Below are 15,256 nucleotides of genomic sequence, written 5' to 3'. Positions count from 1 at the left end.
CCCCTCCACGGCTGGCTTCTTGTGCTTGTCACCTGGTTTGATCTCTACACTGCTTTTATCATTTGTTATGCCACATGGTGACTACCATCATTTGCCCTTTGAAACATTTTTTTATTTTAAAAAAGTTAATATAGTGGTTTAATCAGACCATCTAGGAACAAACATAACAGACTAGGAGAATCTTCCAGCATCTTGCCAGGCAAATGACTATAGACATTTGTTTACTGCTTTAGAAATGAATATTTAATTTAAATAGTCCTTTATACTGATCCCTTTTCTCCAGCTCCTATACCTAAGTGCAGAGACAGGCTCCCATTATGTATAATTTGCAGTTTTGTTGATCAGCTTCTTCACTCTAAAAGCCTGAAAAGATGGCATAGTTTTTATAAAAATGGACATTTTCTTCTTTCAGAGTTGCATATTTTTATCATATTCTCCTTCAAAGTCCTTTAAAAAAAAGTAGGCAGTGTATAAATAAATTCAGTGAAATACCCATACGACTCTACGTGTACATGGGAGGAAGGCACGTCCAGAGATCTTTGTGAGTAAAGACAATGAAGAGAGGTGAGGAGCTTCTGAGAGAACCCAATGATGGTAGAGGCAGGTTCAAGTTTCCAGGCTCAGGTAGGTTGTTAACCACAGACTGAGGAATTATGGAGAGTGTGGGAAGGTGTGGAAAGATTGGAGAAGGCCTAACTTGAATTCCAGGTTTTAAAGGGAAGATAGTGAGCTTGCAGGAGACAGACCAGTGAGCATACCACCTGTGTGTGCCAGGTTTTAGAACAGATTGCTAAGTGGATAGCCATTATGTACTTGTTAGCGCTTATCAATTGAGTACTTACTGAACATTTGTTAGTACTTAACACTTGCTAAGTGGTAATTCCTGACAGTCAGTATCAGTTCCTAAAAAACAAGGTGACCAAGGTGGAGACGCTCAGAGATTTCACAGGACTTTTAATGAGATTCCACTTGGAAGTTCTCTGTAGGCGAGAGAGGAGAGTGAGATGAGGTAATAACACAAGTAGGTGGATTCATCACATGCCAGCTCAACAGTATGGACTCACAGATGGATGCCAGCCAAGGAAGGATCTGTAGGAGCCAGGTCTGCATTGAGAGGTGCAGGCCTGACATCACAGGCTCGCAGCCTGGGGGCAGAGCACCCACTGACGTGTACTGGGGTCCGTCTGATGTAAGGGCCCCACTGTGGAGACTGTTAGGTTTTTCAGAAAGTAGTAGAACTGATCTCAGCCAGTGATCTTGTGAAGGTTTTAGAGCGTGAGCTTCAGGACGACACCATCTTAGTCTGACTTTTCCATTTAGTCCAGGTGCTTTAAAGAGAGAACTAGAGGGCAATCCACAAAACTGTTCATTTGATAGAAGAATCATCTAAAGACTGTGGCTCTGCTTCATATTGTAGAGTTCTGAAACTGGAAGGGATGTTAGAAATGCCTTGTTGAAATGTGACTTATTGAGACAAGTCATTTCATACTTCTGTTTCACTAGTGGAGAAAATAGGCCCTGAGAGGGCAAGTGACTTACTGATGGTATCACAGTGATTCAGAGCTCACGTCAGACATAAAGGCCTGTCTTTAGTTACCTGGGATGCTTGCAAACAGTCTAGCTCTTCATGGGCCAACAACTGTCACCCCCATTCACTCCCCAAAATCCTCTACTCATTTTGAAACATAAAGTGAATCCTGACACTCTCCACCAGGTTTCAGCACATTGAGCATAAAATGCAGACTCCTTCCCAGGCCTATGTCCTATGACTCCTGCCTCCCTCTCCTCCTCATCCCCCATCACTCTCCCTGGTAGCTCATCAGATTCCAGCCCCACTGCCTTCCTGTTGTTCCTTAAATGTAGAACACTCGGGACCTTTTCACCTGTGCTCTGTTGCTTCTGCTTGTAATATTTTTCCCCTGAATCCCTGCCTAGCTTGTTCTCTCCCATCATTTAGGTTTTGGCTGAAGTATATGACCTCTTCAGATGGTCCTTTCTGACCAGTCACTCTGCCTTTATTTTGCTTCACTTTTGGCTATCTAAGATCATATGATTTAATTGTTTGTTATCAAACTCTTTCCTGGGAACACAAACTCCATGAAGGCAGAGACTTTGTCTTTTCACCCCAAATTCTCAAATATGCAGGACAGTGTCTGGCACATAGTAGATGCACAGTGAATGTTTGTTGAGTGAACACGTGGGTGAGTGATTGAATGCTGGTGATTGGATTGACGTGAGTTCAGTATATGAGCATTTAGGCCCTCTTTGTGTTCCATCATCCTTCACTGTAAATGAGTTTGTAGCTTACAAGTCTGTGGGGCGGATCAAATAACCAAGTGATGAGGGGATAGATGCATGTTTGCAGTTGTTATTGATTGGTCCTGTGCTCTGAGGCAATAGGAGAGGCCAGGCCCTTTTGGGTGATCCTACCTTTGATGTCCCTTTGCAGAGACATGCCCTGCTCGGTGGGGGAGAAGGAGTGGACCACCACCCCAGTCCCCAAGACCATCACGGACCTCTTCAGAAATGGGAACTGGACGATGGAGAACCCCTCCCCCACCTGCCAGTGTAGCAGCGACAGAATCAAGAAGATGCTGCCCGTGTGTCCCCTGGGGGCTGGGGGGCTGCCTCCTCCACAAGTGAGTCACTTTCAGGGTGTGACCGTTCAGGTGGGGTGCAGGGTGGGCTTGGGGAGAAGGCATGGGTGACCTGCCATGTCAGGAGGGTCTCTTTCAGTCTTGATTCTTGTCATAGGGAAAAGCATGTGAGTTTTGAGAGGAGGGGGCTTGGAGCATATTGTTCCTGTGTCTGAGGGAGCTTAGCCTGCTTCTCTCTTTTGAAGTCAGCCTAGTTTCCTTACTGGTTCGAGGTACAACCAGAATGCAACACTCTGGATCAATGAGCTGTGGAAGGCACACTGTGGACTCTCTGGTGTCACAGGACAGACTGTGACAAGCCCAGCTTCATCTCTGCCTCTGCCACAGATGAGCTGGTGACCTTGGACAGGTCACTCTGAGTCCCTGGGCCTGTTTCCTCACCGCTGAATTAGGGAGGCTCGCCCATAAAACTTGTGGGCCTTACAACTCTGACATCCTTTGAAACTCTGAGTGTGGGAAACAGTTCTGAGCCATTTTTTCTGAGAATGATATCAGGAAGAGGCTTGCTTTTGCTGTCTCTCTGCTGCCTTATCAGCGTCCAGGTTGCAGGGTGAGGACAAGGAATTTCAAATGGTGTTGAAAACTTAAAGCAGTCCTTCTTGGTTACCTTTCTTTAAAATAAGAGCTCATCTCTTCATCAGTCTAACTCCAATGAACAGAAGAATTCACTAGGCATGGTCAATGGTGCTGCTCCCTAAAATCCTTTTGTAACCATAAAGAATGATACTTCACAGTCTATTCTGATACTTCATAGTTGTTCAGAATAATTTGCTGGGGCTCTCCTTGGCTTGCCGTAAGTGAATGGCCCTGCTGAGAGCAGAGTGGATCAGGCCTTGGTGGCTGGCTGATGGCAGAGCCTGGGCCCTGTGGGCAGAGTCTGGTCACACTGTGGTACATGTTTGAGGGACATGTGTCATTGTTGTCCTTGATTTGTTTTCTATTCCAATTCTGGTCCATAAAGACACATGCACTTGGTTTTTCTGTGATAACAGAGAAAACAGAACACTGCGGACATCCTTCAGAACCTGACGGGAAGAAACATTTCGGATTATCTGGTGAAGACATATGTGCAGATCATAGCCAAAAGGTCATTATTTACTAAACTTGGCGCCTGCTTAATCATTACTGATCAGAGGAAGTAAAAGCCAAAAAATAGTAGATTGAGTAGTGGGGGGGAACATCACATTTTGACCTGATGTTGTCTTTTGGAAGTTTAGGATATTCTTTCAAACTAGAAAAGATGATTGGAAGTATTATGAGCATTCAGCTTCAAGACTGAGGTTGCATGGTTCCAGGATGAAAATAAATCTGGATTCAAATTCTAATTCTGCTGCTTATTAGCATTTTTGACCACGGGCAGCCAGTTATCCTATTAAAGCCTTAGGTTGTATAAAATGTGATAATAATGTTGCTCTTATTAGTTTGTCATGAGGATTAAATGAAATGATACATGTGAAGTACCTCTCATGGATGGAATGAATGATAATATATGGCATTATAAAGAGAGCCCTGGCCCAACTTAACGGCCTGTCTTGGCTCTGGAGCCTTGGAAGAGCCATATAGCTTCCTGGGGCCTGGGATGGGAATCGTCCCTTTGTCCAGCATATCCGTGCCACAAATACTACCTGCACACGCCCTCTTGGTTATCAGATTGACTGTCACTGTATTACAGTACTTGTGTTCATGTAACCCTTATTTTACATAATAGTGGCCCTATTGACCTTCAAAGAAATTAACAGGAGACATAGGATAAAACATAGTATATGTAGGGGTCGGTATTATCCATGATTTCAGGCATCCGCTGGGGGTCTTGGAATGTATCCCCTCCAGATAAAGGGGGACTGCTGTATTTAGTTGATGCTCAGAAAATGTTTGTTCTAGCTTCCTTCCTATCAGCTTGGTTAGTTGGGCCCCTAAGTTAGGAGTTCTAGTGACTTTTAATGACAAGGGTATGCTTGAATGACAGTTACTGTGAGTTTCCAAGAAAGAGGCATAACCTCTCCATATGTCATCCATAATTGACCTATTATTTTGAATTTAAAAAAGTTTCTAGTTTGATCACCTCTGTTGGTTTTTGAGTTGTTCTTAATATAAGGCATGACCTTCATATAAATAATAAGGTTTTAATATGGGGAGAAGAAAAGACATGCTGATTAGGACTTCTTTCCATTGACAAGACCCTATAGCACCAGCCTGACCGTAGGGTTATTTCTGCCCTTTGTTGTATCCTCAAGTAGATATTTACTCCTTTTGCATCATCAGGAATAGGATCAATGTTTCTTTGCACTGATTTCTGGTTTCTTTGTCGTTGGCCTTCTGCAGCTTAAAGAACAAGATTTGGGTGAACGAGTTTAGGTAAGTTGACCTCGCTGTGCCTTCTTTTCATTTTCCTTGACTCCTAAAGTTCAGGAGGATGATTTTGATGTAGTTTTCTTGGATCCCGGGAAGTTGTTAGTTTAGGGATTGTTTTGCCTTTAGCATTTCTGCTCAGTGCCCAGCTGCCACTTCAGAGGCCTTTGGAATATTTGGCACACTGATGTCCTTGAGGAGATTTAGAAGTTCCTTGTGGGTCTCTAGGGACTTGACAGGAAGCACGATGTTTTGAGGGAAAACCTATGCTAGTTAAACTTACCAAATCAAATTCCTAGGAGTCCTAGTGACTCAAGGACAATTTTTCAGGTCTTTGGAATAACCAAGGAGGTCTTAGATGAAATAAGAGGCATCAAGACCATCTATGTTCATTGTATTTCAACTCATTTATCCCTCTGAGTTTTTTTTAAATAACGATGTTTCTATTAGAAAATAAAACCAGAGTTCCATCAGGATAGCAAGAATCATTCTCTCCTGTGCTGCAGTCAGGCTGTCTCCGACCCACCCTCCACCTCCACCCCTGCCCATATCCCTCTAAGTTTTGAAGAAGCAGATGGGACTGGGGAAGAAAAGAAGGAAGGATCCTTGAAGTCCATCAGTTCTCATGAGAAATGAGATACCTTACATGGCTGCCTCAAAACATGGCTCTTTGTCCCTGCCTCCCGTCTTCCTTCTTTGGCTTTTCTCCAAGAGCCAGGACTTACTGAGTAACTGAGCAGGGCGGATGCAGGACCTTTCGTGGTTCTCCTGCTATGGCAGAGCCACGGCCTGTCTCTAAACCCTTTCAGGCCTCTCTGGTCAGTGTCTTCACTGCTCATCCTGACTTCCCATCTGCTTGCCTGGAGACCCACGTTCAGGCCAGAGCCACCAGGGGTGGGAGGAGCATCTGTGAGATGGATGAGCATTCTTTCCTCAACATCTCAGATGTCTCACTCTATGTATAATCAGACCCAGGTCCCTCCCACTTGGGCAGGAGACAGAAGAGTTAAGAGATTGCCAGAATCCATTAGAGGAGGCCAAGGTGAAACTTTCTCTGAGTCTTACTTGCGTCCTACTTTGAACAGGCAGTTCATCTAAAGGAAGCATTACATACTTACGTGGTGTCTGCTGCTGAATGTTATTGGATCCCACACCGCCTGTGTTTTAATATCAGGCTGTTCTTTTAGGTATGGTGGATTTTCCCTGGGTGCCAGTAATTCTCAATCACTGCCTCCGAGTGAAGAAGTTAATGATGCCATCAAGCAAATGAAGAAACACTTGAAGGTGGCCAAGGTACGGTATCCATCCCAAGACATGTCGGACAGAAAATGAGTTGCTAGTACGTGGGAGTAGTTGGCAGGTAGATGATCACCTGGCAGCTTATTGTTTAAGACTTTCAAATACAAAGCCATCACTGGGCATTTAGTGATCTTGGGCCAGCCAAGACTGAGCTACTCAGTATGTTATTTACTATCTGAAAGTGCAGATCAAAAACAAATGCAGAGATTTTAAATCTCTCAATAACTTAAGCATAGCCAGTGGATAAATAAACTGGGCATCAAACATACTTTTCTGAAACAATCTCTGGTTAAACAGGAAATGAATCATTTTCTTTAACCTGGCAGCTAGTTTTAGTACCTAATAAGCATTCACTTCATTTATCTGTATCTCAAGTTCCTCATTTCTAAGTTTGAATTGAGGAGGTCAGATGATATGGCCTCTAGGGTCACAGACAGCAGGGATTGTCTTAGAGTCTGTATCTCTGCCCTTGAGGCACAGAGCCCATGTCTGATGCATCTGCATATTGAGTGTAGTTCTGGGTCTTAGGAGGATGTCAAGGGAGCACGGTGAAGAATCCTCACCACCAGTTACAGCCAGACATCTACATCTTGGGACTTTGAGTCACAGGGTTTCCCTCTGGTTCCTTTAAGACCTGTGGCTCTTGGCAACAACACTGCTTTAGACTTCTGGTCCCTTGTTTCTCAGGAGCCAGTTATTCAGTGGCTTCAAGGTTCATTTCAATGAATGACGCAGTGGCAGTGTTGCCCTTCACAAGGTTGTCCCATTGTCCACAGACTCCAGACTTCCTGTTGCCCTCCCCTGTGAACCATCCCGCTGAGGCAGCTTTCTGTCATTCACAGGACAGTTCTGCAGATCGATTTCTCAGCAGCTTGGGAAGGTTCATGACAGGACTGGACACGAAGAATAATGTCAAGGTAAAGCCCTTTGTTCCAATAGCTTTTTTTTTTTTTTTGCCGCTCCTTGCTGCTTGAGGGATCTTAGTTACCCAACCAGGGATTGACCCCGGTCCCCAGGGCAGTGATAGCACCGAGTCCTAACCACTGGACCAGGGAATTCCCTCCAATAGCTTTTAAAGTTGTTTTTTTTTTTTTTTAAGATTTTTGATGTGGACCATTTTTAAATTAATTAATTAATTAATTTATGGCTGTGTTGGGTCTTCGTTTCTGTACGAGGGCTTTCTCTAGTTGTGGCAAGCGGGGGCCACTCTTCATCGCGGTGCGTGGGCCTCTCACTATCGCGGCCTCTCTTGTTGCGGAGAACAGGCTCCAGACGCGCAGGCTCAGTAATTGTGGCTCACAGGCCCAGTCGCTCCGCGGCATGTGGGATCTTCCCAGACCAGGGCTCGAACCCATGTCCCCTGCATTGGCAGGCAGATTCTCAACCACTGCGCCACCAGGGAAGCCCCCTCCAATAGCTTTTTGATGAACAATAATCCCTATGTTCCCCTGAAGTACTTTCAGCTCATGATAACATTGATTCATGACAGAAATATCTCTTAATTTTACTGGTGAGGCTGTACAATATGATGATGAAGAGAACTTGCTTTGCCACCAGTCACGCCAGGGGAACCATTATGAACTTGACCGAGTTACTTAACCTGTTTAAGCCTCAGTTTCCTAATCTATAAAATGCAGGCAGTAATCGTGGCTACCTCAAAGCTATGGTGAGGGTTAAATGAGTTAAAGGTAGCACAGCGCCTGGCCACACGGTCAGTGCTGGGCACACCCTGGCCGCTGTTACCTCTTTGCCATGTTCCCTGATCATGTTTTGTCTCGTGGTATGACTGGAATTTCTGGAGTGCACATGCATGTTTTGTGTGTGTGCACCTACCTCCGGGAGCAGGGTTTGGGAGCAGTACCTCGCACCTGGTATGTTTTATTTCAGGTGTGGTTCAACAACAAGGGCTGGCACGCCATCAGCTCTTTCTTGAATGTCATCAACAATGCCATTCTCCGGGCCAACCTGCAGAAGGGAGAGAACCCTAGCCAGTATGGGATTACTGCCTTCAATCACCCCCTGAACCTCACCAAGCAGCAGCTCTCGGAAGTGGCTCTGTAAGTATCACTGTGTCTGAATTGGGAGAGGGAGAGGGTGTTTGGGGGAATCATGGAGCAGGGGAAGGAAGTATGAAGCTGGTTGTAGAGTAACAGCTGGGGAAACAGGTTCATTATGGTATGTTTGGGTTGGTCCAGGCTCTCGACAGAAAATGATCAGTTTATGAATTGGCTGGGCAGGGATTAAACTGCAGAAGATACATGACTCTGATATATGAAAGCCATTATTACATTTAGGGAATTCACAAAAAGTAAGTTAAATTGTTAATATAATTCTAAAATATTTTAACTCACCCTTAACACAGTGTTTAATAAAAAAATCAGTTTCATTTGTTTTGAAATCACTATTTTTTTTTTTTAATTTTTTTTTTTTTTTTATAGCTACTTTATTTATTTATTTATTTTTGGCTGTGTTGGGTCTTCGGTTCGTGCGAGGGCTTTCTCTAGTTGCGGCAAGTGGGGACCACTGTTCATCGCGGTGCGGGGACCGCTCTTCATCGCGGTGCGCGGGCCTCTCACCATCGCGGCCCCTCCCGTTGCGGGGCACAGGCTCCAGACGCGCATGCTCAGTAGTTGTGGCTCACGGGCCCAGCCGCTCCGCGGCATGTGGGATCTTCCCAGACCAGGGCTCGAACCCGTGTCCCCTGCATTAGCAGGCAGATTCTCAACCACTGCGCCACCAGGGAAGCCCGAAATCACTATTTTTAAACTTGGCGAAACACGCTTTTGTCAGCTTGTGTTTAATTCCTTGAGTGTGTGTGTGTGTGTGTGAGTGTGAAGTTAAAACCAGTATAATCTAGTTCAGAGTGTATAGCCTTTGAAATCATAGAGATCTGGGTTTGAATCTGGTTTCTAAACTTTCCAGATGTATGGTATTAAGTGAGGCAATTCATGTAAATTGCCAAGTCCAGCCTTCAACACATGGTTGATATTCAACACACGTTAGGTTCCTTTCCTGTATGTGGAGCATGGCACAGTTATTACTTCTGCTTCACTCGTATAGAATATCAATATATGTCACTAGGATCTTTATACCAAGCTTATGTAACATTTATGCAGAGAAATAGCCCATTTCATGGACTTATAAGACTATTCTTATAATAAGGATCTGATGGAATTTTTGTACGTGTTAGGTTGATATGCCACGAGCTTTTGTTGTCAAACTTATTTATAGCCAGAAATTGTTGTTTGAATAGTTTCACACTAATATTTCTACTTTATTAAGTTTTCAAGCTACACTACTCCCTTATGTGTGAAAATTTACAACTTGTTGCTCTAGAAGGTCAAGAATAGTGGAACAAAGTGAATGCCGTTAGGCCACTCTTAGACTTCCTTTAATAGTTTCATTTTGGCAGTAGACCCTTTTGACCTCAGTAGAATCAGTTTTGCATTTGAATTATCGAGTTTTTGTTTTTTTTTTTTTTACTTGAAAATAATCATCTTTAACCCTGAATAAAATATATGTGGTGAAGAGATTTTTTTTCCCTGGGCTATGCTTCAAATATTTATGTGTGTATGTGTCACTGATTGAGTCCTCAGCTACACTGTCTGTCTTTTTCAGGATGACCACATCAGTGGACGTCCTCGTGTCCATCTGTGTCATCTTTGCGATGTCCTTCGTCCCGGCCAGCTTTGTCGTGTTCCTGATCCAGGAGCGGGTCAGCAAAGCGAAGCACCTGCAGTTCATCAGTGGAGTGAAGCCTGTCATCTACTGGCTCTCCAATTTTGTCTGGGACATGGTAAGAATGCTGGTCTGCTGCTGCTATATAAACTTCCATCAGGGCTCTGGATTGGATGGATGAAAGAGCTCCTGGCCATCAGCAGGAGATGTTCTAGCTAGTCCAAAGATGAACAAAAGAGGAAAAGGCAGGCGCAGTTGTACACTTTCATGTGACCAAACACAGCCTTAAGCCAGGGCTGATCTCACACCAGAGGAAATCTGTCCACATGGACTGCAATTCATACCACCACCACCTCATTCCCTAAGTGATAACTTTTCAAAGAAACTGAGGTGGAAGACTTAGTCAAAACTCAAAGCCAGTGCCTCTAACTTGACTGATAGAGCTTTAACCTCCAGAGTCAGGGTGTTCTTTGTCTTACTAGGAACTCAATCTGTCATTTGAAAACTTTATATGTTTTACTGGAAGCTTATCCATCCATTGCAAATCTATTTTCATGCCAGCTGTAATATATTGCTTCTATTTGGACCAATATGGAGGACTTCAAAGAATTCTGAAGTTCTAATTTTTATAAAGTGGAGTTGAAATGTGTCTCCCTATGGGGTCCATTAATTTGTAGGCCACACAGAGGAAATTTAATTCTTCTCCCACTGGACAGCCCCTCAGATATTTGAAGACATCCGTCATTTATCCTAAGTCTTCCCCAGATAAGATGATATATGAGAACATACTTTGTAATCTCTAGATCACTGTACAGATGTGAGTGATGATGGTGATGTCTGTGTTGATTATAGCAAGCCTCTCAGACTTGTCATTGTTCTGACCTGATTGCCTCTCTGCGGCCGTGCTCCATATTGTTAATAAGCCATTTGAAAAGCAAAGCCCAGAATTAACCTTACATTCAGGCTGTGGTCTGAATGGTTATGAGTCTAGAGGGAGTTGATCTTTATCCCATATTCCTATTACTCAGCCCAAGGGTATTTCATCTTGGAAGCAGCACTGTCTTGTTGGCAACTTGGCAGTGAACTGTTTCACAGGTATTGTTTATGGGGTCTCTTTCACTGTATACTAATGCAATTTACTTTTTTGAACCTTTATATTTATATACAAATCTAAAACTTGATATATATATATCAAACTTTATATATAGCTTTGTATATAAATATAAAGGTTGTTAAAAACACATATAAAAGTTTATATTTATCCCCGTTAAACTGAATTTTATGTAGTGTCCATTTGTTTTGGTTTTATCTTGATCCAGTAATTGCTTTATTGAGTAAGCACATACATATTGACTGCTCACTACGTGTCTGACTCTGCCAGGCACTGCAGATTCAGAGATGAAAAGATCAAGTCCCTGACTCAGGAATACCACTTATCTTCCTGTGTATTATCTGTCCCTCACTGCTTTAGAACCTCTGAAATTTGCTATAACCATGTCTTCATCTAAGTTGTTTGAAAAGCACAATTGAGTAGGATGGGACTGAGATGTAGAGCCCTGTGGTCTGAAGCTACAAATACTTCTAACAGCTGACAAGCCCACTACCACCTCCCTGCCTCTGCTCTGCTCTGCCAGCTATGAATTCCCGTAATTGTTCTGTGGTGAAGTCTTTATTTCTGCATTTTAATGCTTGAGACACTGTCAGGACAGACTTTAAAATTAGTCTCAGTGTGATGAAACAGTTCTGACATTCATGTTATGAGTGCTTACCTCATAAATAGATCACAAGTGAGCTTGAACTTGGGCAGACTATAATACAGCATTAATGATGAAGCAGACACAGTCGTCTTCGGGAAGAATAACGGCAGCTTACTTGCTACCTGTGAAATTGAAATTACTCTGACTGGGAATCCATCGTTCAGTAAGTTTACTGAGCGTGACACCTTGGCTTATCTGTTGGAAAGACAGAAAGGATGTGCAGTTTATAAAATCAGCCGGGGGTAAAATCCTTGTCAACACGTATTGTCCAGTATTTTGATTAATAGTTCTTGTGGCTTCATTAATTCAAAGTTCTTCTTCAATATGTTTATTTGCCCTTTCTTGTCTGATGATGATGAAGACTTGAGACGTGTTGTATCTTTGACTTAAGGGTGACCTTGATTTCCTCGTTTCACTTTTAGTGCAACTATGTGGTCCCTGCCACGCTGGTCATTATCATCTTCATCTGCTTCCAGCAGAAGTCCTATGTGTCCTCCACCAACCTGCCTGTGCTAGCCCTTCTACTGCTGCTGTATGGGTAAGGCACCTCTGGATGGGGCATATGGTATCAGATGTCAGGGGGAAGGCAGGGGACACCCAGTGGACATGTGTCTTTGTGCCTCACCAGGTGGTCCATCACACCTCTCATGTACCCAGCCTCCTTCGTGTTCAAGATCCCCAGCACAGCCTACGTGGTCCTCACCAGCGTGAACCTCTTCATCGGCATCAATGGCAGCGTGGCCACTTTTGTGCTGGAGCTCTTCACCAACAATGTGAGTTCTGCAGAAGGAGATGCTGGGATGAGCATAGTGTTTAGTCATGATCTTATTCCGCTTGCCTGCGGTGTTGACACCATGGACCACTCTGTCCTTTTGCAGAGTCTGTCTGTCTTTCCTGGGTTTGCATACCATCTCTCGCTTCTCCTTTTCCTTATATGTCTCTGATCACATTTTTCTGTCTCCTTTGACAAGTTCTTGTATACTCCTTTCTGTTTAAATGTTGCTTTCCCCAGTATTCAGTTCTCTGGCATCTTGTTTCCCACTTTAGATGCTCTCTGTGGGTGATGGCATTCATGCTGGAAGATTTCACCACCACCTCTCAGTGCCTCATGTTGTTCTCTCTCACATCCATGCATACCTTTAGCCCCGACTCTCCTTTTGAACTCTATTCTCATATTCTCACTTGCCCAGTGGATGGCTCCATTTAGATTAACTGAAGGACTCCCCAGACTGGCCATGTCCTAAATCATCTTCCCCCCAGAACCCAGTATTTCTCTTGCCATTCCTGTCATGCTGGATGGCATTACCATCCACCCAGTCACCCCAGCTGGGGCAATATTAGAGCCATTTTATATGCTTTGCTTTTGCTTATTTCCCACATTCAGTTGGTTACCTTGCCAGTTCCTCCCATTACAGATCTCTTAAACAAGGTTCCCTGTCCATTCTTGTTGTCATTGCCTTCATCCAGACATCTTAACTTAGCCCACAAAGCCTTTCAGAGGTGTACAACCCTTCCTTGACAGTTCCCACCACACTCTTTCCCAAGACATGGTAAGCTTTGGCTGAGTGGTCCCTTCAACCCTCCATACTCCTGTAGGCCTGGTTCAAGATCCCCAGCACAGCCGACGTGGTCCTTACTAGCGTGAACCTCTTCATGGGCGTCAATGGCAGTGTGGCACTTTGGCGCTGGAGCTCTTCACCAACGATGTGAGATACTACCCAATTCTGTGACTCCTCTGTCACGGAATCGGGTAGTATCTCACTAACCCTTCATGACTGAGCTTGAATGTGAAGCTTTCCTTACCTGCCTTATGGGAGGTGCTCTCTCTTCCCTGTGCTCTCAAAGCCCACACAGTTCATGCCTCCAGTACAACACATCCAGTTATGTAGCAATTTCCTGTTTCCATGTTTCTTTTCCTCAGAGTAGAGACTAGACTGTTTCTTATTAATCTCTGCCTCTCCTGTGCCCTGCCACAGTGCATCCAGCACATAGCAACTTACTCAGTTGTTGGGTATTTGGCCACTGCTGGATTGATGTATTCGAGAAGAATTTTTTAAACTCCAACAAAATCCTGAAACTGAAGTATTGACCCAGACATGAGCAATTTGCTTTTAAAATGCTAAGCAGATATTTTATGATGGATTAGCTTCTGATTAAATATAATCATGTTTCTAAACTTTGCTCATATTTCTCCCATACTCATAGCGTTATTCCAGATTTTCTAAAGAGCAAAATTTTATTACGTTATATATCATCCTCTATGGCTACTGCTATTTATTGGTATCTGAATTCAAAGATTCAGTTTGACCTCAGGGAATCAAATTTCTTTTTCACTTCCATATTTTAGACTTTGGTAAATTTTTAGCCTGAATCACGAAAGACAGTCTCTCTCTCTCTTATTTTTTTAGAAGCTGAATAACATCAATGATATCCTGAAGTCGGTGTTCTTGATCTTCCCACATTTTTGCCTGGGACGGGGGCTCATTGACATGGTGAAAAACCAGGCAATGGCTGATGCCTTGGAAAGGTTTGGTGAGTGACAGTAGTGGCTGTAGGATGTTTTAATAGAGATGGCAGTTTGCATGGGCCTTGGTACTTTGGCCTTTGTTTTGGAAAGAGGGTGGTGACTGGGCACAGGACTTCTCTCCACTGATAGGGCTCATGTCAGTACAGCTGGCTGTGGCATGGGTCTTGTGACACAACCATTTGTCTGAAAGATGAGACAGTAATTTTGGAGGTGAGGAAAATATTGGCTTACGCTTGGACCCAGTGCCTGATACCACTGGTGGGGTTTGCCAGAGTCATTGGAAAAGTCAAACAACAGCATTGAGAATTAGATACAGGCCAGAGAATCAGAAGGAAAGATGCAAACTTTGGCTCTATTGGGAAAATCATGGACCTGCAGATGGGGTCATATATTACCTTTTACACAGTCTATAAAAAGGTAATTTACTGCAGCTCTTTCTACATTTAGAGTCTTTAAATTTATTTCTCCTGTGGCCACATTACTATTCTTTATTGACTGGCTCATATAGTTAGATGGGCCATGTTATTTAATGGACATAGAAGAGGGACTTTTTTTAAACTTGGAGGTACAAGGAGATATATAAGGATTTTAAGGAATATTTACATAAAACCAGATGAGTTGAGTCACCAGGTTACATTATATGCTATTGAAAGGGGCATCTTTTAAATGTGCTTTCTAATCTTTCTTAGTGAAGCTTATAATTTGTTAAAATACTGACCCTAAAAATTACCCTGGATTGTTTGCCTTTTTACAAAGGATTTTTGGCATGTCTCATTAAAATGGAAACATTAGGGACTTCCCTGGTGGTGCAATGGTTAAGAATCCGCCTGCCAATGCAGGGGACATGGGTTCGATCCCTGGTCCAGGAAGATCCCACATGCTGTGGGGCAACTAAGCCCGGGCGCCACAACTACTGAGCCTGCGCTCCAGAGCCCACAAGCCACAACTACTAAGCCCACGTGCTGCAACTACTGAAGCCCACGCGCCTA

The 15,256-nt window shown here is 43.6% G+C and overlaps 1 protein-coding gene across 6 annotated transcripts in view; it reads left to right on the top strand.

Annotated features, from left to right (window-relative positions):
• The window catches only part of ABCA1 (ATP binding cassette subfamily A member 1), a 176,655-nt gene that overhangs the window by 149,726 nt on the left and 11,673 nt on the right, over positions 1-15,256 (top strand). For all 6 annotated transcript variants that reach the window (XM_036855459.1, XM_036855458.1, XM_036855455.1 and 3 more), the window contains 10 exons: positions 2,450-2,639; positions 3,650-3,744; positions 4,980-5,012; positions 6,194-6,299; positions 7,148-7,222; positions 8,193-8,362; positions 9,924-10,101; positions 12,163-12,278; positions 12,369-12,513; positions 14,149-14,272. In XM_036855459.1, the coding sequence (XP_036711354.1) occupies positions 2,450-2,639; positions 3,650-3,744; positions 4,980-5,012; positions 6,194-6,299; positions 7,148-7,222; positions 8,193-8,362; positions 9,924-10,101; positions 12,163-12,278; positions 12,369-12,513; positions 14,149-14,272 (1,232 nt within the window). The remainder of the gene's footprint in view (positions 1-2,449; positions 2,640-3,649; positions 3,745-4,979; positions 5,013-6,193; positions 6,300-7,147; positions 7,223-8,192; positions 8,363-9,923; positions 10,102-12,162; positions 12,279-12,368; positions 12,514-14,148; positions 14,273-15,256) is intronic.

Source organism: Balaenoptera musculus, chromosome 6 (genome assembly GCF_009873245.2).
Source record: "Balaenoptera musculus isolate JJ_BM4_2016_0621 chromosome 6, mBalMus1.pri.v3, whole genome shotgun sequence".
Classification (NCBI taxonomy): Eukaryota; Metazoa; Chordata; class Mammalia; order Artiodactyla; family Balaenopteridae; genus Balaenoptera; species Balaenoptera musculus.
Note: the sequence above shows the minus strand (reverse complement) of the source record. Positions and strands in the feature narration are given on the sequence as shown.